Source organism: Mixophyes fleayi, chromosome 3 (assembly GCF_038048845.1).
Source record: "Mixophyes fleayi isolate aMixFle1 chromosome 3, aMixFle1.hap1, whole genome shotgun sequence".
NCBI classification, from domain to species: domain Eukaryota; kingdom Metazoa; phylum Chordata; class Amphibia; order Anura; family Limnodynastidae; genus Mixophyes; species Mixophyes fleayi.
Genome location: NC_134404.1, coordinates 180,257,245 through 180,284,785, shown reverse-complemented (window position 1 = coordinate 180,284,785; position 27,541 = coordinate 180,257,245). Strand labels below are relative to the sequence as shown.

At 39.0% G+C, this 27,541-nt stretch overlaps 1 protein-coding gene across 1 annotated transcript in view; it reads left to right on the top strand.

The window, feature by feature from the left end:
- ASCC3 (activating signal cointegrator 1 complex subunit 3) overlaps positions 1 to 27,541 on the top strand; it is a 605,262-nt gene that overhangs the window by 199,807 nt on the left and 377,914 nt on the right. Inside the window, exon 11 of the mRNA XM_075202837.1 lies at positions 2,425 to 2,589. Coding sequence (XP_075058938.1) covers positions 2,425 to 2,589 — 165 coding nt within the window. The remainder of the gene's footprint in view (positions 1 to 2,424; positions 2,590 to 27,541) is intronic.

Genomic DNA, 27,541 nt, shown 5'->3' with positions numbered 1-27,541 from the left:
TAAAATGTGTTTGTGTTTTGGTTTTCTATTTTGTCAAAAAATCACAAAAGGTTTTGGATCTGGATTTAATTAAACATTGCGAAACATAGGTAAAATAATGTAATTTTGATCTGTTTTTGCTCCTATATTACTATTTATAGCATTATTTTCCAGTCATTTCCAGTCTATTTTCTAATGATCCCTTCACAGCTGTCCCAATTGTCACCAATTTTGGCCAAGGTCTGCAAAGGGGCAGACTGGGCTGGGGTGCATCTTCTCCCGGGCCGGTCCCATAGTGAGCTACCTTGGGCTGGGTCACTGTGCCAGCTGCATTTTTTCCCTTTAAAATGTTCCTAATAATCTACTAAGTCAAGTCTTGTCATTTTGCCATCATTGCATTTGTTTTTTCCCATTCACTTCCAAAAATAATTAATCGATCTATTCAGTTCTTTAAATCAATCACTTAAAATGTCTGTCATTATATCTCCATCTCTACATGTATTCTTTGCTAGGGCCAAAATCTGCCATCTTAATTTCTCAGACTGTGGACTTTCAATTGCAATTTAAAACATGTTTTGGACAACCAAATTTGCATCAATTGTAGTGTTATACACACTTACATGTGTGGGAAGGGCAACTATTGGCTTATCTGAACTGTCTGTTTTACATAACTCTTACACTTCACTAATAGAGCATATAAATATTATTTATATACATTCCATAGTTATATACATGGGTCTTGGGGACCTCCTCAGCTGCAAGTTTGAGGGAGTCCCCTTTACCCTAAATTTGGACGAAATTGGGTACCGGGGCCAAATTGGGTACCGGGGCCACTCCACTACGCAGTCCAGAAAGCTACCTCGGTCCAACGTTTTGGACTAAAAACAATATTGTGAGGTGTTACAAATACACTGGAAATTAGTGTAAATGATTGTTATTGAATGTTATTGAGGTTAATAATAGTGTAGGAGTGAAAAACAAACAAAAAACTAGATTTTAGCACTTTTTATGCTTTTTTAAAAATAAATCAGAACCCAAAACCCTAAATCAGAACCAAAACCTTTCGTCAGGTGTTTTGCCAAAACAAATCAGAACCCAAAACCTCAAGCTAATCAGAACCCAAAACACTAAAAGTGCCCGGTGCACACCCTTAGTTGGCGCACGAGTCATGACCTGAGAAAACTCGGATGTCCGATCCCTCTGAACAGCTCATCTCTAGTCTATATATATATATATATATATGTGTGTGTGTGTGTGTGTGTATGTATATATATATATATATATATAATATATATACACCACATGTGATAAAGTACGGCAAACACTCCACCGCTGAATCAGTCTTGCTGTTTATTTGGAAAGTGTCAGGATAGCATAAACAGCACTTCATCACAATCATTATCCATATATATATATATATATATATATATATATATATATATATATATATATATATATATATATATATATTATACACACACACACAAGGGCGAGTCAAAAATTATCCGCATCTTGGCTGTAGAATTTGCTTTAACCATCTTTCAGAAATGACAAATACATTATTTTTATACATAATCTCCCTGCTTTTCAAAACACTTTGTCCATCTGTCCACAAGCTTTCATATTCCCTCATTGAAAAATGTTTTAGGCTGAGCTGTGAACCACAAATGCACTGCTGTCTTCACCTCTTCATTAGGCGAGAATCTTTGTCCTCTTAGGGCTTCTTTCAGGGGACCAAACAGGTGATAGTCCGATGGGGCAAGATCAGGACTATAGGGACGATGCTTTAGCACCTTAAAATGAAGTTTTTGGAGAGTGTCGACAGTATGAGCAGCAGTGTGCCAACACCCCTGGATAGCAGTCCTCTGCGCTTTGTTTGAACTTTAGGCTTCAGCTCTTCAGTGAGCATCTCACTCTAACGAGCACTGTTGATTGTTGAATCTTTTTCCTAATAATGTTTCAATACTGGCCCTTGAGAATCCCAGAAACCTGTAAGCATCAAGGTGATGGTTCACTTCCGAACTTTCTCTTGGTTGACGATTGAGGATGTTTTCATTCCATACTCTGCCGTTTACTCTCAGGCTCATAGTGATGAATCCAAGTCTCGTCACCAGTAATGATTCTTTTTAAGAAACTTTCATCTTCCTCAGAGTATCAGTCCTGTTTTTTGTTTGCAGATGTCCAACCACATCTGTTTGTGCTCTTCCATGGGTTGTTTCGGCACCTATCTCACACAAACTTTTCAAAACCCAAGTCTGTTCTGGATTATTGCATAGGCAGAGCAGTGACTGAATTTGTGAGTCATATACAGCAGATACCACAGTGTCTCACAGATGCCACTTGGTCATATAATGCAAAAAGTGATGCAGCCTAAAAAAATTGTATTGTGCTCAGTAATTTATTTAGGTATATTCAAATAACGTATCCATGCTTTTATTTACATAGATGCTTGTGACTACACCAGAGAAGTGGGATGTTGTTACTAGAAAGAGCGTTGGTGATGTGGCACTTTCTCAGCTTGTGAGACTACTAATATTAGATGAAGTGCATTTGCTTCATGAAGACAGAGGCCCGGTGTTGGAAAGTTTAGTGGCACGGACATTGCGACAGGTAAGCACAAAGTCCACTATACTTATCATTTGTATTTTTATTCTTATTTCAGCAATTTTTGTTAAGTGCCACACATGACAAAAGAAAATCAAGAAAGCGTTTGTGTGTTCCATCGTTTATATAGCACAGCAATTCTCTTTAAGCATATGAGAGTTCTTGTCGTTTTTCAGAATTTTATCCCCAGCTACCCATTACCCAAAGACCCTTTAAATTATCAAGAAAAACTTTATATACAGTATTGCATAATATGTATATTGAAATTTCCTTGCAACAGTCCTAGAACATAAGATGCTGGAGACAGGTAATGTATAGCATTCAATAGATTGCACGCATGTACAGTGTGGGCTTTTGCTCTTCCTTGTCTTTCTTCCTCAGAAACAGCTTTAAGAAAAGGAGAATGTCAGTCTTCCACTTCCCTTGAAACTGTTGTGTTGCCATCTCCTCAGTATATCTAAAAGGAAACTAGAGCCGTCTACACTGGTTAGGGAGCATGCATTGCATTATTAGGGCAAAAGAGGAGATTCATACAGTCATTTTTTACTTCTAGGAAAAATAAGAAGAACAAGGCCTAGTATGGGAGGTGGGGGCTGGTTGTCAGATTTCCAGGGAGTCCGTTTTCGCCAGAGTCATGGGAAAGGGGTCTGGAGAGATCGCCAGTGGCACACCGAAAAATTTTTAACCTTGCTCCTTAACAGTTCAGTGTTCCTGTAAGGCAGGAAGCAAAGGTATAAGTCTGGTGAAGAGGCATTTGTAATATGAAGTGTTCTGATTAGACCATGGGGTGACACGTACTCTGTCTAAAATCATAACCTGTGGTTTCCTGAGGGAGGTGCAGAGGAGAATTTTCTTAACTGAGGCAGAAAAAGTTGACTATTCATTCTAAACTAATTTTTATTCCAGCCTTACTATGTCTGCATCTTGGAAAATTGAAGAGAAATTAATGGAATTAATTATCCCTAACAAAGTGCATCTGGGCCTGAAATTAGAAGAGGTATACATTTGGGGGCTATAGGGTTGCAAGACATTGACATACTGTCTTAACTGAAACAGTAACATTTGCTTATTAGCTATCTGAAACTTTTTCTTGAGAGCCTACCTGAAATGAGTACAGATTTGGTCAGAAGATTTAGCCAGGCTCAACATAAAAGTTGCTGCATATCATGAGGAATGGAGAAACATAGGACCTGTGTTTAGTTGTTCCATGCAGAACACTCCTGACTCTTGTATTATCTTGTAAGCAACCGAAAAACCTTTTTCAAGCACTTTTCTAGGTAAATTCTGCCCTGTCTCAGATAACAACCAGGGATAAGTCTGATATAGAAACAAAATATAAGATCTATAGACGCACTCCCTTTTTAGAAAACGTCACAATTCAAATACTTTTACAAACATGGTCACAAATGTATATAATATTAGGAAATAAATATAGTCAAATTCTTTGAGCATTCCACTACTAGTAGTGCATGGTATGGCAAAGAATTAACCACGATTGGAAAGATGCATTCAAAAGGGCTCCAGGATAAAGCTGCACTAAGGCACAAGGTCGGAGAAGGATAACAATAAAAAAAATATTTAAAAAGTTTTTACTCTACCTCTGAGCATTATTATGACGTGAAAAGGGAATGGCACCACCAACACCTTTCCTCCAAACTGGATGACAGAACCAGTTGGATATTGATCAGGGAAGCTATCAAGAGGTCATTGACAACTTTGAAGGACACAAGTCTTTATGGCTGAGATTTGCTTGTTCTGTGCATGTGACAACAAACTCCACAAGCTTTACACAAAGTTGCCCTTTATGGCAGACTGGCAAGAAAGAAGCGTGTTTTGAAAATGTGCCACACTCTGTCTCATTTGCGCTTTGCAAAGAAGACACTTTGAAAATTCTGATATCATGTCGCTAAAGGTTGTATGGTCAGATGAGACCAAGGTAGATCCTTTTGGACTGAACGCCAAACGCTTTACTTGCTGCAAAGCAAACACAGCACACCACAGAAATTACACCATGCCTAGTGTGAAACGTGGTGGCAACATTATGTTGTGTGGGTGTTTCTCTTCAGCAGGGACTGGGCAGTTGGTCAGGATTGAAGTTAAGATGGATGCTGCTAAGTTCATGCAAATTCTTAAGGAAAACCTGCAGCCCTATGCTAGAAGGCAGGAGATGGGCAAGTGGTTCACCTTCTAGCACAACAACAACCCTAAACATAGTGCCAAGAAAACAATGCAGTGGCTTATGTATAGGAAGGTGAATGTCTTTGACTGACCAAGTCAGAGCCCTGACCTAAATTCTTGAAAAAAGTAATCCATTGCCGCTCACTATGAAATTTGAATGAACTTGAACAATTCTGTAAGGAATCGGTGCACAAAGCTATTAGAAACTTATTCAAACAGACTGATGACTGTTATTACAGCACAAGGTGGCTCTACAAAGTATTAAATCGGAGCACTGATCACTTTTACAAACCTGAGATTCTAGATTTTCATTTTTTATTAATTTTAAGTATACAGAAGTATACAATATGACTCATATATAGTTGTGAGTAAATTCATCTGGAAGGTGCACCTTGGCATATCCATGGTGTGCTGAAGGAGGTGGTGGTGGTGTTAAAATATGCTGACAGATTTGAAGTTTGGAGGGGGCTATTCTAATTTTATTATTATTCACAGTGTAAAGAGAAAACTACCAAGTATCTGTATACCACATGCAAAAGCAGACCGTATTTTCCCAATATGCAAAAAAAATTGCATTTACACCCTTTGCTTCACAGCATGGTTTATCTGCACCCTTTAGCTGGATGTGCTCCCTACTATGAATGACACCCAATATACCCCTTATTTTCTTTTCCTGGTGATGACCCCATCATGATGTAATTATTTGGGCCAGCTCCGGCATCTCTGTACGCTGGGCTGTGTGCTGGCTGTTGTCTTAGGATGGTAGTAAGCGGCCATTTACAGCACAGCCTCTAGTTATGCGCCTGTGCGTCCCCAACACCACCTCTGCTTGCCACCTATTCTCCTCTTAAAAGCCTCAGTGTACCTTGTTAAACATTGTCGGCTACAACCAGATCCAACATCAGTGACTGCTTTCAAATACATGTACTGGTGTCAGTATATTCAAGTAAAAACAATTTTATGGATACTATAAAAGGGAAATTAGGTGACCCAGAGGTAAACTCTGAGCTGAGCCATGTTTTCCTCTTATTAAAGGTGCATTTAAGTATATTTGATAAAGTATGAAGGTTGCAGTATTTTTTTTTTTTTTTTTAAATTGGCGTGTACAACATATTCGGTGACTTATAGAGGGTAGCTGTGTATTTAAAATAAACGTGGTTGGAAGGTGTGGTTCTCATTAGCAAAGGTGTGCGAAAATATTGTTTTTGTAATTACTTTGGTTTGTTTGATCAGATTACATAATAGTTGTTCTGCTACTAGTATGTATTAAATGAATATTGTATGCTATACAATGACTTTCAAGTAATCACAACATTAATATTTCTAGATGGATCCAATCACATACTCATAGTGCAACCGACATTATACCACAGAGCCAAAAAATGTAGTATTAAACCCCTTTGTAGGAATTGTATGTAGATGCATGCATATTACTTTTTCCTTTCAAAATCACTTGTCAGCCACTGATTGCCTAAATTTGCAGTCATGGTCAGTCAAATACTCTTAGCATAAAGCTATATGCTAAGAGTATTTTTCAGTGTTTTTCCCAATAATAGATCGTTGCAGAAGCCGACATTGCTTAGAGAAGTCGGCTAATAGCCTTGTTCCCATCATATATTCACTTCTCTCTAGATACTAAAGTAGTAGAGAAAATCTAGAAGTTCTACTACAGAATGTTTTCCTGCTAACTTGGAATATACTACTGACCTAAGATGTTAGATACCCTGGAGCTAATTCACATATTTCAGTTGAAGTACACCATTTTGAAGAACAAGCATTACTTTTTAATCATTAGAGCTCATTGTGTGTAATGCTTCATTCTTAAATACCCACACAAACGACTCGCAGATTTTATATGCCCTGCCAAGAAAATCCAAATGTGTCCTCATAATTCAATGTATCCTATAAATTCTGCAAAGTCATCCTAGTTTCCTCCTACCCTGCCTTTAGCCATTGGTTGAGACTATTACTGTGTAGAAGACAATGTGAGTAGCTTCCCATCTCCACCCCTGACCCAGCCCAGACATCCATACCACTCTTTGTCTCACCCTTTAATTGTGTCTGCGGTTTTTCTGGCAACTTTGTGCTTTTGTGTGTCTTTGCCCCACTGATGGAAAGATTTCTTTTGCATGAGCCTATTTGTATCACAATAATATCTGTTCTATTATCGTCATTTAAGGCACTGGACCCACTTACCACCATTTTTGCTAAACCACCTGCTTTATGTTGGCCCCATCTACAGTTGCTTTGGTCCTATATGAGGCCAATTTAAGTTGCTAATCTGCTCCTGTTTTGTTTTGTTTTTTTGATCATTTTTTAGTTTGGTTGGTCAAGTTTGTAACAGGTACATGTAATAGTGCAATTGGACAGTGAATAAGAAACGGCAAATGTGATGTAAGGCATTACAAGGTCAAACATGATAAAGCATAACAAAAGAATAGTCATGAAATTAGGGTATGAAAAAGTCTAACCAGATGTTTAAAATTATGGAAAATTTAGGAGTGGAGGTTGATAGGGTGGAAGTGGGGAGGTGATGGGGTTGACAAGACTAGTAGAGAGGGGTTTGGGGTCCTACTCGACTTGTAGAAAGAAGTGTGTTGCTAAGCACTAGATTTAAAAGGGGGTGGTGTCACAGAGCTGAAGGGACTCTCAATGTTGGGTCTCTTTTCGTCATGCATGAGCCACGGGTAGGGAATCAAGGGGCAGTGGAGAAGGAGAATAGAGACCTGCTATGAGTGAACAGCCAAGAGGCCCATACTTTATTAAACACATGGCTTCTATTGTGAAGATAGTAAGTTCTTACCTCCATGGCTGCAATATGCCAAATTTGTTTTGCAAGTGCAGAGAAGGGCTGTGGGCTTGAAGTTTTCCAATTTTTGGCTAATAGACATTTTACTGCTGCCATGATGTGTGCAGCTGTTGCATTGAGTTGTTAAGCATGAATTACATTTTTTCATTGCATTTTATAGTATAATTTTTTCTTAAATTGCTGCTGAAGCAGATGTTATCACAAGTCCAAGTACCTTTAAAACGTTCAAGTGTCTGTATGAAGTATAAAAGATGATATGTTTGTCATTTAGGAGAAATGATTGATGTCAACAGAATGACAGTGCAGGTTAAACCAGAAAAAAATCCCTTTCAGCTTTTCATTCCTAGGTTCACCTTTTATACGTTTTCCAGTTGTAATGCCCAATAATGAACATTTTATTCTTAGAATTGCCTTGTCTTTTGTAGGGCTATAAATGACTGCAACTTATAAAGTGTGCAGAAATCTTTGATACAAGTCTGTCACCTATGATCCATGGATTTCCAACTGCTTTAAGAATTTTTCTATAATGCTCTAGGGAAGTAAGAATGATGTTTTTTCATATTCAATGTATGATAGAACATAGCATGAAAAACAATACATGGTTGTAGAACATATAGCTTAATAGAATTAAAATAGGAAAATACTAGTGGAGTAAACTGTTATGGTTTTTTTCTAATTAAATGTATTTGGAAATGTATAAATAATTTTCAAATACATCAGTTCTGCACTGGTCGCTATACCTATCGATATTGTATGTAACTTTGCATAAATCAGCGATGCAAAGATGCTCTGTGATAAAAGCCATTCAATTTGCCAGTTTTTTTCTTTTTTTAATGGAAAAAGCTCGGTAGGCAACAGCATTTGAGTGTTAATTCAACCAAACTACTTAACGGAACAAATTTCAGAAACTGTACAGCATTCATTTGGTGTTTTGCCTAGGACAGAGGTGCACAAACCTGCAGGTACCAGAATCTTTGATCAGGTACCCTAACTGCCAGATACACTATCACATACCAAACATGATGGGTCTTATTTAATGTTGGGCATGACGAGAAGGTGAGTATCAAGCTTCCTTTCTCACCACGTTTTACAGGAGTCAAGAGAATTCTGTGTAAAATCTTGAGAAGCATTTCCAAGTGATTATTGTATTTTGACATCTTATGTGCGATTAAAAATATACTTTCCCAGTCCTTATCAGTAATAGACATTTGTAGGTCCACTTCCCATAGAGACTGAAGCGGCAATTTGCTAACCTCACTGGAAGAGATGAGAAGTATGTACTAGGAAGAGATGCCACCAGCTTGGTTGGACGGCGATAAATTCATAGTTACGTAGAGGGGTGGGGGAGCAGGAGCAGCATGACATCTTATTTGGAACTGAAACCAGTGTCTGACCTGTATGTACTTATAAAAACTCCTTGAGGAAATCTTAAAGTGTTCTTGCAAGTATGCGAAAGAAAAGAGGAAGGTGCCCTCCATGATGGTTAACAATACCCAACTCTTGCCATGACACCAAACTGAAGTTGGGGATTAATTTAGATAGGCCCGTTAATAAATCAGGGCATACTTTTGCCAATGTGTCCCATGCCTTAAGTGAGTCACGAATGCTTGTCAGATTATAGGCCGCTAAAAGCCTTCTTTAGCATCCAACCACAATAGGTCTGTCAGAAGTGTCAGGCGGGAAGAGTGTTTCTCAAAGGAGAACAAAGGCTTAGGTGATTTGGGGGACAACCAATTTCTGAGCTGATGTAAGAAGCATGCCACTTGGTAGAACCCCAGGTTGGGAGATGCAAAACCTTCTTTTAATTTAGATCTCATCATTTTAACATTTGGTACTCAAGGGTGCTTTCCTCTCCAGTCTGGAAGCCCCATTTATATGAGATATCAGCATTTCGTAAAGGCCATGGTAACAGATCAAATTTGCGACGATTTGGCTGGAGAAATGTCAAAGAATAGTTGGAGATCATCCAGAAGAGCATAGGTGGGGGCGGAGGGCATAACCGCCTGGAGGATCTTCTCTTTTATCAGAACTCAAAAGTGATGTCTGTTTTCAGGGACGTCAGAAGGTAGGGGGGCATCCATAGGAGAGAAGAGAGATGGTCTGGAATACGATACTGTGGAAATGAAACCCGTATTCAGAGATTTAGCACCAAAAAAGTGTGGCTGATCGAGATGGCAGCCAGACCACGCCCCCGCCCCCCCTCATATTAATTTTTTAACGGTGTATATTTATCCTGGCGTTACACAACTCTTTTCAAATCTAGTATGTCTTGTAATGCAATAAAGATTGAGAAATCACTGGCTTAATATTTAACTAAATATACACTTGTTTTGTTTTGTGTTTTTCCCCCCCACTTGTTTGTATTGGTAAACTATAGTTCCAGGTTTTCTATTTTAGGTCACATGTTATTCTGGATGTAATTTACAGCAATTAGTAAAGTGTAAGAGTACTGAAAAATAGAGCGTCAATAGAAATAGAGTCAAATCTACTAAGGCAGCATACATTTCCATGTTTGTAAACTAACAAGCTGCTAGTTATTCTGAAATGTCCTTACACTTTTTAAAACAATTAATGTACAGAATGTAGCCATGTTAAGGATCTAAATAAGTGAATTTGCATTGTTTAATGTGCTGTGCTTTTTATGTCATGTTCTGTTTCTAATTCACACAACACCAACATGTTAAAGTTAAAGGACCACTTTAACATAAAGTGTAAATTGTCTTACATTAACTACTAATACTACTAATCACATGATAATTAACAATGATTAGACTGTTACACAGGTGGGGAAGGCTATAAAAGGATATCATAATGCCTCCAAATTCGAATATCTACTGTCAGAAACATAATTAAGGGGACATGGCTTGAGGCAATTTTATACAGGCAGACATTTCAGAGGCCCTTGCCCAAGAAACCACAAAATCTCTCAACTTCAGGGAACCCCCTTCCCCAAAATCCATATATTTCACATATTCTTATTCTAGAACACAAGAAGAGCTGAATAAGCCTGATATTGATGTAGGGATACCACTGGATCAGCTTCTCCAATTGAGGCCTTCCACATGTGGCAAACTTGAGCCTGTAATACCGAGGAATTTTGAGGAAATACTACAATAACCTCACAGAGAGATTCCCAGAGGCCACAACGCAAACCCTAATATAGAAGCCTGGATTAGACCACGGTTTCACCACTAAGATGTATACAGCACTGCTCCAACCAAAGCCATCACCAGTGCTCATAAACTTATCACATGCAAAGCATAACCCACATATGGTTTAGCTGATGCAGTAGAAGAGATCCTTAGGTCCACACTACACCATTGCTTACACAGCATTGCTTACACAAATGATCTACATGGAAAAGTTGGTAAAAGGAAACCTTTCCTAGGACCAATCACACAAAGGTGTTCCAAAAAGCTTTCAAGTATTATTTTATATACTTGAAAGAGCTGTGGATTAATGAAATAATAAATTCAAATTTTGCCACGACCACCAAAGACACGACTTGGAGAAAAACAAATTAAGCATTTAAAAACAAGAACACCTTGCCCAGTCGTTAAATTTTGAAGGGTATCACAGGGTGGAAGGAAGGCTGGGTTCAATTAATTGTCAATAAAACCTAGAAGCTAATGTCCTAGAGTCAGCAAATAAATTAATCCTTAAAGGGGATGGCTATTCGAGCAGGACAACAATCCAAACATCATCTCAAAATCAACTATGAAGTAATTATAGGGTTGGAAGATTATGGTTTTGGATTGGCCATAATAGTCCACACATTTGAATATTATTGGGAATCTAAAACATGCATTTCATGCAAGATGACCTAAGAATATTTCTGAGCTGGGAGCATTCTGCACAGAACAGTTGGGGGGGAAAAAAAGACTTGGTTAGATACAGGGAAAGTTTTGTAAACTGTGATATCTGCCAAAGGTTTTACTATTTTTATTTGTTTTCTGTCAAATGCAACAAATGAATATTATTTGTACATAAGAGTGCAGAAGTTATGTCATGTTTACGTTTGTACCCTGTCGATGCTGTGTTAGCTCTTACATGCTACTGTATGTGTGTTTATGTGTGCATTCAATATATTGTAGGAGAAACGACACCCAGGGTCATGTCTTAAAGGTTGGCTTGGTGAATATGACATGTTAATGAATATTCAGTAACTGAACTTAATGAAGACTATATAAATAAATTGTAGAGGTCGAGTGTCAGTAGATGCCCACAATAGCATACTCCATCATTGGCACCTCATGCAGGCTCCAGGATATTATCTGTCTGACTGTGCACACACTCCGGCCTTTTTTCTTTTTTTTTTAAAGGTATGGTGAGCATTATGGAGGTAAAATATTTTCCACCCTGATTCCACTAATCTTACCACTCTCTTCTTTGCCACTAACCTCCACCTATCTTCATTATGGATTTCTTCCTTCGTCTGGATAAGGTCAGCGATTTTTTGCTTTGGTCTTAATTGGCGATGAATAGGCCATGTCGCATATTGTTTCTGAAATACAAGGCAGAGGGTGTAGTGTAGTTTAATGATGAAAGTAAACAGTGTTTCTGGATGTGCTTCAGCATTTTCCATGTTGTTGGTTTGTCATCATTTATAGCTTTATATCCAGCTAAGAGTTATCTTATAGCTGAGCATAATGTACTGTTAGCATCTTTGATCGGAAAGGGTGTTTGATATCATGGAAATTGCACACCTGTCCTTCCCTAGGACATGAGACACACACAACAATAAAGCCACAGTAATTAACTGTGGGAAATTTATGAAGAATACATTTTATGTCATAAGTGATTTTTTTTTTTATTCCTCTTCATCATATGTAGTTTGTTTTTACCTGGTAATTTCTGCTTTTAAAAATATATCTGGTAAAATTCACTAATATTGTACTTTTATTTCACTCCGAGATTGGCAGCATTCTTACGGAGCACAGAGTTGTATTGATTGATCATCTGTTTCTATATTTTGTTGTTTCAGCAAATCAGCATGAGTCCTACTAGTTATTTTATCTATCTCTGTCAAAACAATGCTCAATTGTAATTCCAATTTCATGACATCTTACAGTACATTCAGCTGCATGCGTAACACAGACATGGTTGTTGGGCTAGATACATGTAAGAAGAAGGTGTTGGTAAAATTGAAGCACAGTGTTGCCATTACTTTGTCAATAAAAACACACACCATGCATTTAAAACACAAGTGGTGTGTTTGAGCAAATATTTGAAGGGATTGTATACAGTTACTGTATCTACTGTAGCTTTTATTTTATATCTGGAACTTCTAGTAATCTATCTTTTAATATAAACAAGAAGGTAGTAAAATATTACCCCATATGGTCCAGTCTTTGTATTGCTTTACAGTGCATGCATTTCATTTCTTGTAGTGCTAGCTGTAGCCTCCATCATCTAAATACATATGCTTCTAAACACATGCGATGCAATCTAGGCACATGTAATGCTACTTAACCCACCCAACACTGCATGATTCAGAACAGAGTGTTGAGCTTGCATATAAGTATTATTTTATATACTTCAAAGAGCTATGGATTAATGAGATAATAAATTCAAATTTGCCCCGACCACGAAAGACACGATTTGGAGAAAAACAAATGAAGCATTTGAAAACAAGAACACCTTGCCCAGCCGTTAAATTTTAAAGGGTATCACAGGGTGGAAGGAAGACTGGGTTCAATTAATTGTCAACAAAACCTAGAAGCTAATGTCCTAGAGTCAGCAAATAAATTAAACCTTTAAGGGGGATGGCTATTCGAGCAGGACAACAATCCAAACAGCATCTCAAAATCAACTATGAAGTAATTATAGGGTTGGAAGATTATGGTTTTGGATTGGCCATAATAGTCCACACATTTGAATATTATTGAGAATCTAAAACATGCATTTCATGCAAGATGACCTAAGAATATTTCTGAGCTGGGAGCATTCTGCACAGAAGTGTTGGGGGAAAAAAAAAGACTTGGTTATATACAGGAAAAATTTGTAAGCTGTGATTTCTGTCAAAGAAGGTTTTACTCTTTTTATTGGTTAACTGTCAAATGCAACAAATGAATAGTATTTGTACATACGTTTTTAGAAGTTATGTCATGTTTAAGTTTGTACCCTGCAGATGAATACAGTAGTGTTTCACATGCTGTATTTCAGTCTGTTCTGAATCATGCATTGTTGGGTGGGTTTAGTATCATTACATGTGCCTAGATTGCATTGCAATCTTATTGCAGAAAAAATGTATTTTAAATATACATTCAAGAAAACATACATAACAAATAGCTCAACTTCAAATCAGGATCAACCATAGGCAGAGAATGATACAGTACACATATGAAAACACAAAGTGCAGTAATACACAGACACACACACACACATGCCCATACCTCCAACATTTGGGAATTTGGCATTGGGACAGGGGACATGGTCACACCCTGGGAACATGCCTAATGTTTTTGAAGCCCTAGGTGGCCCTATACTTTTCTCCCCTCAAAACCATTCATTGTGCTCACGGCACCAGCCATACAGAGCAGCAGTGAGTTAGACATACCTCCCAAATTTCCCACCAGCAGGACAAAGCTGTCCTGATCTGGATGGTGGGACAGAGCTCTCAAATTGGAACTGTTCGACCTAAAGCGGGACTGTTGGGAGATATGCTCACTGTGCAATAATATACAGATACACGTGGAAACACAATGCAGTGGTACCGAGACACATCCACAATACAAACATTACAGACTTGTAATTCATTTGCTTATGTACTCTCCAGTTTAAGTCGTCCTTTTCTGCTTCTTCTTTGCTAATCTCTCCCAATCTCTCCCACTACAATACTAAAACAATAACTACTATATAACCTCCCCCACCACCCCGTTACAGGTGCCACACTAAACTTCACATGTGCCAGGTTAAATGCTGCTTGTGTGTTTTACTAAGCTCCACTCTCTCACATGTGCCATGCTAAGCTCCACCTCCTTTAATGGCTGGCGATGGACCAGGGTAAGAGAGGGCTGGTACTGGGATCAGTGAAGAATGGTTGGCAAAGGGAACGGCACATTACCTTACGCATAACAATATGTTGTTGCTTTTATATGGTTATACTGCTCTCTATTATCGGGTATTCCAAGCTGAAATAACACATAATAAAACTAATTTGCAATAACACATTTGTAAATTAGATTATTGCAGAAAAAATAAATTTTAAATATACATTCAAGAAAACATACAGAGCAAATAGCTCAACTTCAAATCAGTGTTAGTTGAATTTTGAAAGAGAGCTCCTAGTGTGGTAACTGAAGCACCCGTTTGACATACCAGCTGTAAAATAAGACTTCTCCACAAACCACTCAATATAGCACTCTCTAAACTTTACGCTAGATCAAGTCCGTTATATATGACCTTATAGAGATTACTCAATTTACACTCTTACCCTCTAAATTGTAGTATCAATAAACCCCACAAATCCCCTCCAAATTCTAAACCTCCACTCAGTCTCTACATTAAAGAGGGTTCCCACGTTCCGTAAACTTTGGTCTATTAATTCCTTACTGTCACCTTCTATTTTACAGGATTATCTGTCAGCCTGATAATGGTTCCTTCTACATAGCAGCACTTTCCTTGGCTAAATCAATTTTCTGTTGCCCCAGGTTATAAGAGTTCTATGCAGCAGATCAGTTAGGACCTGATATTTAGCAATCAAGAGGCTTTTTGATATGTGTGTGTGTGTGTATGTATATGTGTATGTGTGTATATATATATATATATATATATATATATATATATATATGTGTGTGTGTGTGTGTATATATATATATATATATATATATATATATATATATATATATATATATATATACAAGTTAACCCGTGCATGATACTCATGCATTCTAGTCAAATACTTAAGGTGTTAAAAAGGTTCTTGTCATGTATTTGGCCATAGCCCAGGCCTCCTCAGGGGAAGAGCGTTACTTCCCGACGCAAGCGCCCTTTTTTAACGTGGTTTTGTCCACATGTCACCACCTCATAATTTTTCTCCATCACCTCATCCTTCATCTTCATCGCCACATCCTTCATCAAGCTACTTAAGGTGTTAAAAACTCCCCACTGTCTTCCCCGGCAACCACCAACCACTCCCAACTGTCACTTCTCCTTCAAGAAATATATAGGTCAGTGTATAACTCTGCCCAGCAGGTGGCGCTGCAGCTTGTTTTTGTTTTTTTTTCACACACGCCACTAGGCATTTATATAGTAGATATATATATATATATATAATATCTCCTCAATTGTTCAAATACAATGAACAGACCAGCACCAGATAGCCACACTACAAAAATTAGTTTTAATAGAATAATACAAAAAGGTCCAAAAAAATCAAAGAAAAAAGTACATGTATGGAAAGTTTTCACACTTCCCGAGGGACTCCGTGTGTCTCCTTCGAAGTGAAGGTGTCGGCGCTCTCGAATTTCTTTCAGCGCAAAGAGAGATGTGCAGACCTTTCTACAAGGGGTTCTACATATTCAACCCTCCTTTATACATCCTGTAGAGTCTTAGGATCTTAATTTAGTGCTCAGGGTGCTTAGTAGAGAGCACTTTGAGCCTTGGGAATCAGTTGATCTCCATTAAATTACCTGAAAGATTGTGTTTTTACTCGCTATCTTTTCGGTTTATCTTGTGTCTGTGTTGGGAGCGTTGTACTATAACCCATAACTTCATTTATCACCTTATCTAAGATGTCTAAATATTGTTGTGGTCTTATCTGACAGTATCCCAACCCTTACTTGATGCAAGAGTGAATACCAGAACTGTTTGGGTTTTTTTTGGGTAGGCTACCCCTCTTTTCTGTATCTTAGATACTTCTGGTAAACTATATCTTATAACTTATGCAGGGATGACTCAGCCAAGGAAACAAGTTACATTAGCTCATTAGCCATGGGTCAGTCTTTTTTTCCACACACAAATACAGTTCCCTGGGCAACACAAAAGAAACCCCATAAATTATGGTTCGGGCTGCTTTGTACCATTTGAAATATTCCATTATATAACAGGAGTTACATTTAGGTTCTGGGCATGTCATATTTGCATTAAATATCGTGCCTTTCTTTGTGTCACTTCTTTACTGACACATTAGAATAGCTGCAATCAGAATTTCTTACATCCTTGTTATTTAACGTAAAATTAAATGATCTCTTTTCTGGGTCTGTGTAATAAATGTTCTTACCCACTGGACAGTCATACAGATATCAGGGTTACCAAACACACCTGCCGATCTTACTTACTGACTCTGATTGAGATATGTAGCTGAGGTATTTTTAAACTGAAGGCAGTTTTTGTTTCTAGTGTCCTACTGCTCTGCTACCTCGGGCCAAGAGACTGGTACTGCATACAAAAGGTGTCTTTCCTCCTGTGGGAGGAATAGGTTAGGACCTTCCTACCAATCAGACAGCTCATTCGACCAGGACAGTTGGTGTGTCCTATGTGGTTGTTGCTTCTGCCAAGCAGATGTGCTGGATATCTGCTTCATCATCAGTCCACACCTTTTCTAAATTCTACAGGTTGCATGATTTTGTATCTCAGGATGCTAGATTTGATTACAAAGCCGTACATGCAACTGTTTCAGAGCAATCCTACCGATAGGGAAGGTTTGGAATGTCCCCATGGTCACAATTTTCCCCAATTGTAGGTAAAAGAAATGAGGATAGTTTGCTCAGTCAATTGGGAGACACTCTGTGCCCTCTCTTTGCTCTGACTGTTGGGTTATTTGTTCTAGGTTTTTCTGTTGTTACGACTAGTTAGGCCCTCTGATATGCGCTTTCTGATAAAACGGAGGTTAGCACCAGAAGGGAAGAGCATAGTAGGGGAGGAATTATCCAATGAACAGTTTAAGAATTAAAATTCACCCACTATTGTTCATTAATGCTGCAAAGTACGAATGCTTTCAAAAATCTAAATCAAATATATATAGTGTGACTACCCTTTGCCTTTAAAATAACATAATTTCTTCTAGGCACACTTGCACGAAGTCAGGAATTTTGGACGATTATAGTCAGGTGTATGATTAACCAATCATACCAAACAGGTGATAATGATCATCATTTTCATATGTAGGTTGAAACACAGTCATCAACTGAAACAGGAACATCATCAATAGACGATAGTGGAGACACATCTTAATTGTAAAATCATATAAGATTGTAAAATCACTGGACATAAAAGTAAGATTATTAAATGTCAACATTATAAACCAGAATTAAGGATGCTATGAAAATAAAAGAACATTACCTGTTAATTATACAGTTGTTGTTGTTGTTGTTGTATAACACAGTAACTGACAACAATCAGTAATTAAGTCTAATCTTGAAGTATAATTTCTAAAGAACTAAAATATGGTGTGACTGTTTATTAATGTTTCCATCTCACATGTATTAGACTAGTATAATAGTTAAAAGGAAAAGGGGTATATGATCTAAATTCATCTATTTTTATATTTTGAAAGGAAAGATTTATGTATCTAATATGCATATGGGTAGATTAGAGCAACATGAATAGCTGAGTGTAATATCTCCAATCATTTTTAGGGAGAGATTGCCCCAATTGGGAATTGCCAGAGTATTGTCAGGGGCAGATGACCGTATAAGGAGGTAAGTATCCGTCCAGCAGGTAGAATGAGTGATTCTGGACTACCAAGCGCAAACAGTTACGCCATTGCTTACAGCATTAGGTATTCCTGAGTTCGTCAGAGCTTGGTACTTACCTAGCCCAACCCTTATATCGCTTTCAAGTTAGGATGGGGTTGGGCATTTCTCAAGGTGGTATGGCTGTAAGCATTAGGTGTACAAGACCTTTGACTGGCAGTTCACCAATAAACACTCTCAAAAGCAGCTTTGGTTCTCAAGGTCAATATTCAAACCCCTGGGGGACAGGGTTCTAGGTTCGTAAATCAACCTTGTCTCTGAAATATTGACGTTTTTCAAAAAATCGCCCCCCACCCCCTCCAATTTCTCTGCATCTTCTCTATAGCTTGAAATTTAATAGATGTAGGTTCGCTGTTATGTATCTGTTTATAATGATTCAATACACTATGCTTATCTTGACCTCTTTTGATATTCCGTATATGTTCCCTTATTCTAATTTTTAGGGGTCTAATTGTATGGCCTACGTATTGAAGCTTACAGGGACATTCTAGAAGATAAATCACTTCTTTGGTGTCAGAAGTGAAGATATCAATGATTTTGTGGGTCAAACCTGTTTCTGTGGAATTCAGATGTGGGCTTGGTGCTCCTACATATACTTGTTTTACATCCAATGCAGTTTCCACAGAAATAGAATCCAGATGGATTCCCGATCGATGTTAGGGATATTGGTTTCATCTGTTTTGGTTTGATGTGAATTTTGACCAATTTGGCTTTAATATCAGGGGCCCTACTAAACACTACGTCAGGATTTGTAGGTAGAATTTGTCTAAGGTCCTTATCCTGCAAAAGGACCTTCCAGTTTTTCTTACGAATTTTTTTTAACTTTAAAGGCAGATTTGTTGCAACTCGTAATGAAATAAATTTTACCCTCTGTTCTGTTGTCTCTTTTTAAATCCTTGTATTTCAACAGGTCTGATCTATTTAGGTTCTCTGTATCTGTAAATGTTTTTTCTAGTATAGCTTGATCGTAAAGTTTCTTTTTAAACTATGTTTTTAGGTGTTCACCTTGTGCTCTATAATTATTTCTGTCAGAGCAGTTCCTTCTAATCCTCCTGAACTGTCCGAGAGGAATTTTAGATAGCCAATTGGGGTGGTGCTTACTTGTGGCAATAACGTAACTGTTGCACTTACGTAACTCACAATTAGTTTAGATTGAGGCATGTGTGCAGTGTCGTCATATTTCTTCAACAATATGTAATATTGTACATTTATGGTCCCTACACTTTATTACTAAATATTGCTCAGCCCCAAATATTATAGTTACCAATAATTGGCATCATAGTTTCTAATATCTATGGTTCAAAAATTGCTGTATATAATTACACAACCCTAAGTATTCTCGCATTCAGCAGATAACACTATATTCTCTGATATCCTTTACATCTTTATAGATTTGAAATGTATACTTGTACTGTAAGTGCAATGTGGCGCCCCCTACTTATGCGTTCCAGGGTGAAACACATAGCGATGCTATACATGAGCCCCAATTAGATTATGGCTAGGATTGGATAACCCCAATTAAAGTTGCTTTATTGGGGGATATATGGTATATAAATAGGAAGTTTTAAAAACTATAATATGGTTGGCTTAAATACTAACCGGAAGTCTGTCTGTTCACTTCCTGTTGTGCGTTCCACATTGGAACCCATAGCGGCTCTATATTTAAAATCTAGCTATAAAATCTAATCATACTAATTTTGGAAGTGATGTCTCCAACTAGACACATCTTATTGTTGGATGAAAATTATATATTCCCCATTGGTTCCACTAAATAAATGTCAATTGTGAGACTCTGAACAGGATATGCCTTCCTAGACTTCCTGCTATGCGTTCCACAGTGGAATGCATGTTGAAATTAGAATTACGAACTGTAATTATTAAGGAATTTATAGCTTAATCATTGTGCAGCTAGAAATGGAGTGTGGATAAGGTGATATGTTTATTGGTCGAGCAATGGGAGATGATATTTACTGTGCAGTGGTAGAATATAGAATTTGGTAGTAGTTTAAAAACAGAAGTCTGAAACCATGTGATCTTCATATACTTTCCAGGTGGAACACACATTGTTTGCAACACAGTGGGGGGTGTATACATGCATTAGGATTGACAATTTCCTTAGATGAACTATAATTGACAACCCTTTTGGCACTATATATAGTCAGGTAATTATAATGTTTTCTTGTCTGTGCTTGTTTTTTCTGCTGTTCTATGTAAATCTGTCTTGAAAAGGTCTGGATGCGAGACTGAAATGTCAACTACAATGGAAAGGAACTGGATTGAAAATAAAGAATAATCTGTTTGTTTTAAATGATGATTGCCCTCTCTAGTATTAAAATATATTTATTCTCCCTCCTAAACCTAGGCCTGCTACCATATTACATGCTAACCAATTTGCCTAAAACCACGTAAATATCCCTTATAAAAAGACCAAAACCATTCACAATAGTATGCACCCCAACTGGTCTATAGAGGACTGGGTTATGGAGCCTAATCCTTGGGTGCTCAGTCCGGAAACCCCCTATGGAAATGGAGATGCAGTGCGACCACCAATTTCATTTTCTTGCGGATAATGTCAACTACTCATCTGTCACAAAAGGATCTCTACACTAGCCGGGGCATTATGTTTGTCTAGCAAAGGAGCAGATTAAGCCAAGAAGCATGCACCCACGCTAGGTTAGACTACATTGACAGGATCAAATCCACCGATTTGGCATGACCAAAATCAGTCCCACCTAGGTGAATAAACAAAATATGGGGAAATAGCTTGGCCACCTCAATTACCTTTGCCCCACCCATTATGCTTCCACTGGGAGCGGGAACATGGAAGTATCACCAGCTGCTTGTGAAAAGTGTCCCAATGCACAAACAAGTTGCCCAGGGCCCAGATCTTCTGTTGAGCTCCATGCACTGTAAGGCAACAAAAACGGCATTGTTAAAGCACCCTAACACAACACAGCATCCCCCTAGGCTGCCATGGAATAGAGGACAGCGAATAGCAGGAGATACAAGGCAAGACATAGGAGAGGAGAGAAAGAATAAAGACGGGCAACACAGACAATAGTAAAAACCAGTAAAACCTTGTGGTACCAACAGCCAATCAAGCCCACTTTATAGGAAAAATGCCTTTGTGCCCCTGCACAAAAGAGCAGCAAGCAGAGTCCTGTGTCAACCCAGATAAATCAGATACAGCAGAACCTCACATACTGCTGATATGCAGTAGACGTCCATCTGCGTAGTTTCTGAATGCACATGCCTGAAGCCCCATCTACAGCCATAGAAGAGGCCACACCTATCCTAAAGGAATGTGTCCTAAACTGTGCGCTGTACTTTACTGCATGAGGGGGGACTCCTCACGATGCCCAAGCCACGACAGCGCTTCCGGTGGCCGGAGCCCAGTAAATTATGTGAACACCTGGACCTGGCAAACCGTGCAACTTCACCGGCATGACAAAGTAACCTCTTCGTCCCCTATCCAGCTGATCCATGTTCAATTGCTGCACCTTGCAAGATATACAATCAATGGCCCAGACTATGTCTTTAGCCAAAATCCCAAGGAGCGGAGCAGACTGCCCGGAGGCCATCACCTCGCTCACTTGAAATGCACCAAAGAACTTTACAAAGGCCGTGCCAAATAAACTACTTTCATAGAAATCTCTGGCCACGCGAGCAATCGCTCCCACCAAACTTATCAAATCTTGTGGCTATTTGGTTGTCTGCCATCAAGACCGAATGGGCGCGTTCGTGTCCAGCCACGCATTGCCCTAGAGATTAAGAATCCCGTTGTCACATCCAGTAACCTGTACAATTGGGAGAAAAAGGAGATCACCACCAAGGTGAAGCCGCGGCGTCCATGAGCAGCTGCAGCTCCCGACTAGATTTTGGGGGTCGGGCCAGACAGATACCACATTAAAGTGCCGTAGGAACACCTCCCACACTCACAGGTCGACCCGAATCTCGGACAAATGCGAAATGCTACAATGAGGACATGCGAAGCCAGCGATCACCCTATCCAATTTACGACTATATATCTTACCCATCAGTATCACCTGACAAGTGAAATTAAATAGCCCCAGGAGAGATTGGGCCTTCTTCAACAGTATCGTTAGGGACTCCATAGATTTGGAGATTATCGCTGTAGGTTTTTCAATCTTCTCTGCAGGCAACTGACATAGACCCAGCCGCATATCAATCTCAATCCCTAAGTAAGACAACTAGGTCGTAGGAACATCTGTCTTATCATGTGCCACTGGCAGCCCCAAGGAATAAAATAGGGCGACCAGGGAGAACACCACATTCCCGCAGGCCATGGACTTGCCAGAGCCTATGACCAAAAAGTCGTCCAGAAGGTGGGTGACCCCGTAGTGACCTGTATCAGTGGACATGCACCACTGCAGAAATGTGCAAAAACATTCTAAGGAGCAGCAGGATATGGCACTTGTCCACATAGAACCCGTCCTTTAGATTAAATTTCATGAAGGGAAAAGAGTCCAGGTGTAATGGGAGAAGCCGAAAAGCGGACTCAATGTCCACCTTTGCCATTAAGCCCCGACCCCAAAGGTGCGTATTATGTCCAAGCAGATTCAAAGGATTGGTAGGGTACACTGCAGAATTGGACCGGTATGGCGTTATTCACTGATTCCTCAGGAGGAAAGGATAAATGCTGAATGAGACAGCCTTCTTAGGCACCACACCAATAGGGGAAATTACCATGTCTTGCAGTGGCGGCTCCAGAACGGGGCCACACTAATGCCCCAGAGACACCTCCTTGCCCATCTTCTTAACTAATACCTCTGGATATGCAAAGGTAGACCATAAATTTTTAATAGAGGTACCAAAGGACCCCTCAATCGGCAAACGAAACCCCAACTGGAAGCTGGCCCACCAAAATTCAGTGTTCAACCGCCGTTGATATCTGGCCAGCCAACGGTCTAAGCTCAAAAGAGAATAAGTTGAAAATCCTTAAAGAGCGCCTGCAGGTCCAGGGCCACCGTCCCCATTCCCTTTTTTGTGCTTGTCACAAGACCCGCTGAATGATTTCCTCTGCAGCGCGAGCAGATGTGGGTGAACCTGCACGCCGAGCCGTGGGCACATCATCCATTAATTACGGCGAAACAGTGCCCTCCCCGCTGAAAAGACGTGCTAGGCCTTTTGACAGCTGAAAAGGTGCCACCCTGCTCCCCCCCTGAGTCACTTTGAGCCAGGCCTCGACGTCCTTGGACCCTAAAATAAGGTTTGCGTGTCCGTCATACTTGGCTCTGAACTCGTCATTGCAATCTAGTCAGGTACCAGGTTGAGATGACACTTATATATTATGGATCATTTGAAGGTACTTCAGCAGCTCCATGTACTTCATGACTGAGGCTCCAGGTAACAGGCCACAAATTGATAAGCCCCAATCAGCCAGTTGCTGTTCTTTTTGAAACTTGCCTAACCGCCACCCCTTCGCCAGACATGCAGCCGCAGCTTTTTTGGTCTTCTCAGTAACGGAGAACATGTCAATATACCTTCCCTTGAAAATCTTGTCTCTAACCGATGCGCGGACCCTGTTATAAATGGCTGTATTTTCGCAGAGCAACATCTCCAACCCAGTGAGCCTGCTTTATCCTACCAGGAACCCAGAATGAACCTTTCTCCCCAGAACCCTGCTGGGTCACAAAGTACTTATGCAACATCTTTACAAGCTTGCACAGGCAGTCGCCAGAACTATCAGAATCCATGCTAGTACTCTTACAGTTTGAAAACACCATCATTATGAAGTCATCACAAGTCATTATGAAAATACACGTCATCACATTCCGAGACCTGCCGTTGGAATTTGATAGGGAAGCCGGCCCTCCTTAGCCAGTTCGGACCGGAAACTGCCGCTGTGAGCATAAGAACCACCATAATCCATGACCTGATCAAACGGATCATCTGCTGGCAGAGAGCGATCAGTATAATCATCATTATCTTCATCATCAAACAAACGCAGCAACCCGGCAGACCTGCAGGATGACACAATGGGTCGTTTTCTATCAGTCACATACGCCTCGTGGGAGCAACTACCACCTGCATCATGGGAGACCTGATACTAGAGGCTGTGCAAGGAGACCCATCGTGACAACCTCGTGTTTGTGATACTATTTGCGCACCTTCCCCAGACGACCCCACTGCAGCTGCATCCACTTAGGCAGCACTGCTTGTCCTAGGGATCCGTCTTGGGGTGCTTTACGGTGTGGTTGTGGGGGCAACGGCATTTCAGAAACATCAGGAAAGGGTGCCCTCCTACCTCTCTTTGGGTGGTAGGAAATATGAAAGGGATGGATTAGAAGATGTGAGCGGGGAGGAAGAAAACAGAAGTCAAGGGACAAAGTGAAGCAGGGGGATAAGGAGATAGAATAAAATGTTTATTTGGGGCTGGAGCACAGAGGGATATGGGTATAAGAAGAGTGAAAAGGGTATTGTGAGGTCTAATCGATTAACTTATTTGAAAAATGTATTGGATTGCATATAATCTCTAATTAAATATACTAATAGTACTACAGATATACTTAAATATTATAGAATATATGTTCCTGTGTTGTATGTTTGACAGTATGCGCTAATGCATCATTAACATTATGCTGATAGGGAATTTGCTGCACATTGATTAACTATATTTCTTTCCACTAAAATATGCCAACTCCCTTCCCACCCTTTCCATACCCATCCCTCTGAGCCCTATCCCCAAATAAACATTTTATTCTTATCCTAAGGGGCAACTCCTAGGGTTTTTTTTGGCAGCATCCCACTCCCTTTCCCTTCCCCTGTCTTGGAGGAGCGCGAGCCCAGCAACTGAAATAAATATAGGATAAGGAGATGGAGATACAGGCAGACAGATGCAAAATACAAAGACCACAAGGACAGAGCAAATGCAGAGACTACTTGTCCCACTGCTTTCCTTGATCAGAGGGACTGGATGACTTCTCCCTGTGCTTTTATTATCCTGTTCCTTTGATCCTACTCCCTATGACAATTACATAAGCATCACCACATCTTCCCTGCCTTGTTAACCCTTAGTGATGCCAAATATTTATGTACACAAACCTCAGCTTTTAATCTCACTTGGCCTTAATCCATCTCTCAGTTCTAGTACCTTACAAAGTGACCACTCAGAGTGTGTGTGTGTGTATACATGTGCACTGTATATAACAACTGGCATGAATATATGTAAAATATCCGGTCTTAGTTTGTATATGTTTATTTATGATATCTATGACCCGCTTCATTACTAAATTGGTGTTGATTTATGAGGAAAACACTGTACAGTTTTCTCTGCCTGATTTAAAACAAAGCCTCATGTTTGAGCGATGATTGGTTCAGAAGTCACTGGGATCACTGTTCCATTGGAGTTTATGGATGATACTTATTCAAAGCAAGCACTGTAGCTGCTCCAACAACACGTTATGAAGTGCAACTAAGCAGAAATATAGCTGAGTAAGGTATGCCCATAGGTTTCTAAAAGCATTGGTGTTAAAAATAAATTGAAAATAAATCATCTTTAGAAGTATGATTTTTAAAAATAAAATAAAAACAACTTCAGAATATTAGAAAGACAGAAACCCTGCATATACCTGGAAGCGAATATACAGTAGTTTGGCAGTGTGTAGGTTATTATAGGTTTGGAAGCACTTAGCCAATGTTTCCAAACCAGTGTGTAAATTAGCAAAGATTAGCCAGAGATATGAGATTATTTTATTACTTTTACATTAATTGCTTATATGCCAAAGTGACTATTTTGTAGTACACAAACAAGAAAAGTTAGTGCTTTTAAGTAAAAAGCCGAGCTTCAGTATAGTCGATTTTTTTTTTTATATATTTAGATATAAGTTATACACATCAGTTAGTTTATATTTAGTGAAATAATCCCGCAGCTACAGTAAATTATTTTTATTCTAAAAATGCTTTATTTTTAACTGGAGTTATTGCGTCCTCAGGGATGACAGCCTTGGCAAGGGAACCTTAAAAATGATAAATAGCAGTTCATCTCCCACCACTTTTAGTTCTTTGGTTGTAATCCATCAGACAGACGTGGCTGTATTTATTTTTTCTTTCCCAAAGTGCTAGAATGGTATCAGTATATTTGTGTATATGTGGGAAATTTTAGTCAGTAATGCCATCCCCCACCAATGCTTACTATACATTTTTGACCATTTTAAATATTGAGATTTGGCTGTACTTAACTATATTGGCTAGAACAACTATCGGTAAAGGAGGACATCATCACAGTTTATAAATATGTAATCCTACTATTATATGATTACTTTCTATAGACTCATTGCGTAAATACTATAGTACATGGTCTAAATAACAAAATATTAGTACCTAACATTGTTTAGAATATAAGCATTATTCAGGGTGCTTTGAACAATTTGAATTACAGTTTGTGTAATCTGTCATTTGAAGTTCCTTACCATTCTGTAATTTCCCTTTGGAAAAATTTGCATATAACTAGTGTCTTATTGTCATTTTTCCTCAAGCTTTATTTGTGAGCGCAATGCTCATTCTGCACACTGGGGACATTTATTAATGTCTATAGAAGTCTACACAAGATAAAATACTGCTGAACTCACTTACGTGATCAGTTGGAGAGTTTGGTGCACAGCAGGAGTATAAATAGATGTGTATCATTTTGTAATTTTTTTAATTTTAGAGAGGTAAGAGGTCCCTTACAATTTATTCTGTGGTACAATGGGAGTTTGATGCATTTGGTTAGTTAAGTGCTATATATTGCATAATGGTCCAGCTAGATTGCAAAGTTAAAAAGTGCCTAGTGATCCCTGGATGTCGCTATTTGTGAATTCTAATTTTGTGATCTGATCTTTGGGCAAATTTGCTGGGATGCCCACTTCTGTGAAGATTGACTGATGAGCAGCAACAGTTGAGATTATTGCAGATGCCTTTTCCCTTCAACATGGTGTTGAGATTGGCCTAATGCTCCAGACTGAACTGCCAAAGATTCTGCTTTTAAATAGAGGTCGTGACACTTCTTGATGGTCAAAAAAAGAAGTGCACTTGATTTGCAGCTCCTAGCTCAAATAACCTTCTTAATTCATATGGAACCAGTATGTGTATACTTACTTTTACATGCATGGCTTCTTCATATTGATTTTGTGTTGAATTACTAATGAGAGAGTAAAATCTGTTGTTCGTTATTTGTCACATGAAGAGGCTTTATTTAATGTGTTTAAAAACATTTGAAAGTGTGTATTTTTCACACACGTGTGTGTGTGTGTGTGTGTGTGTATAATATATA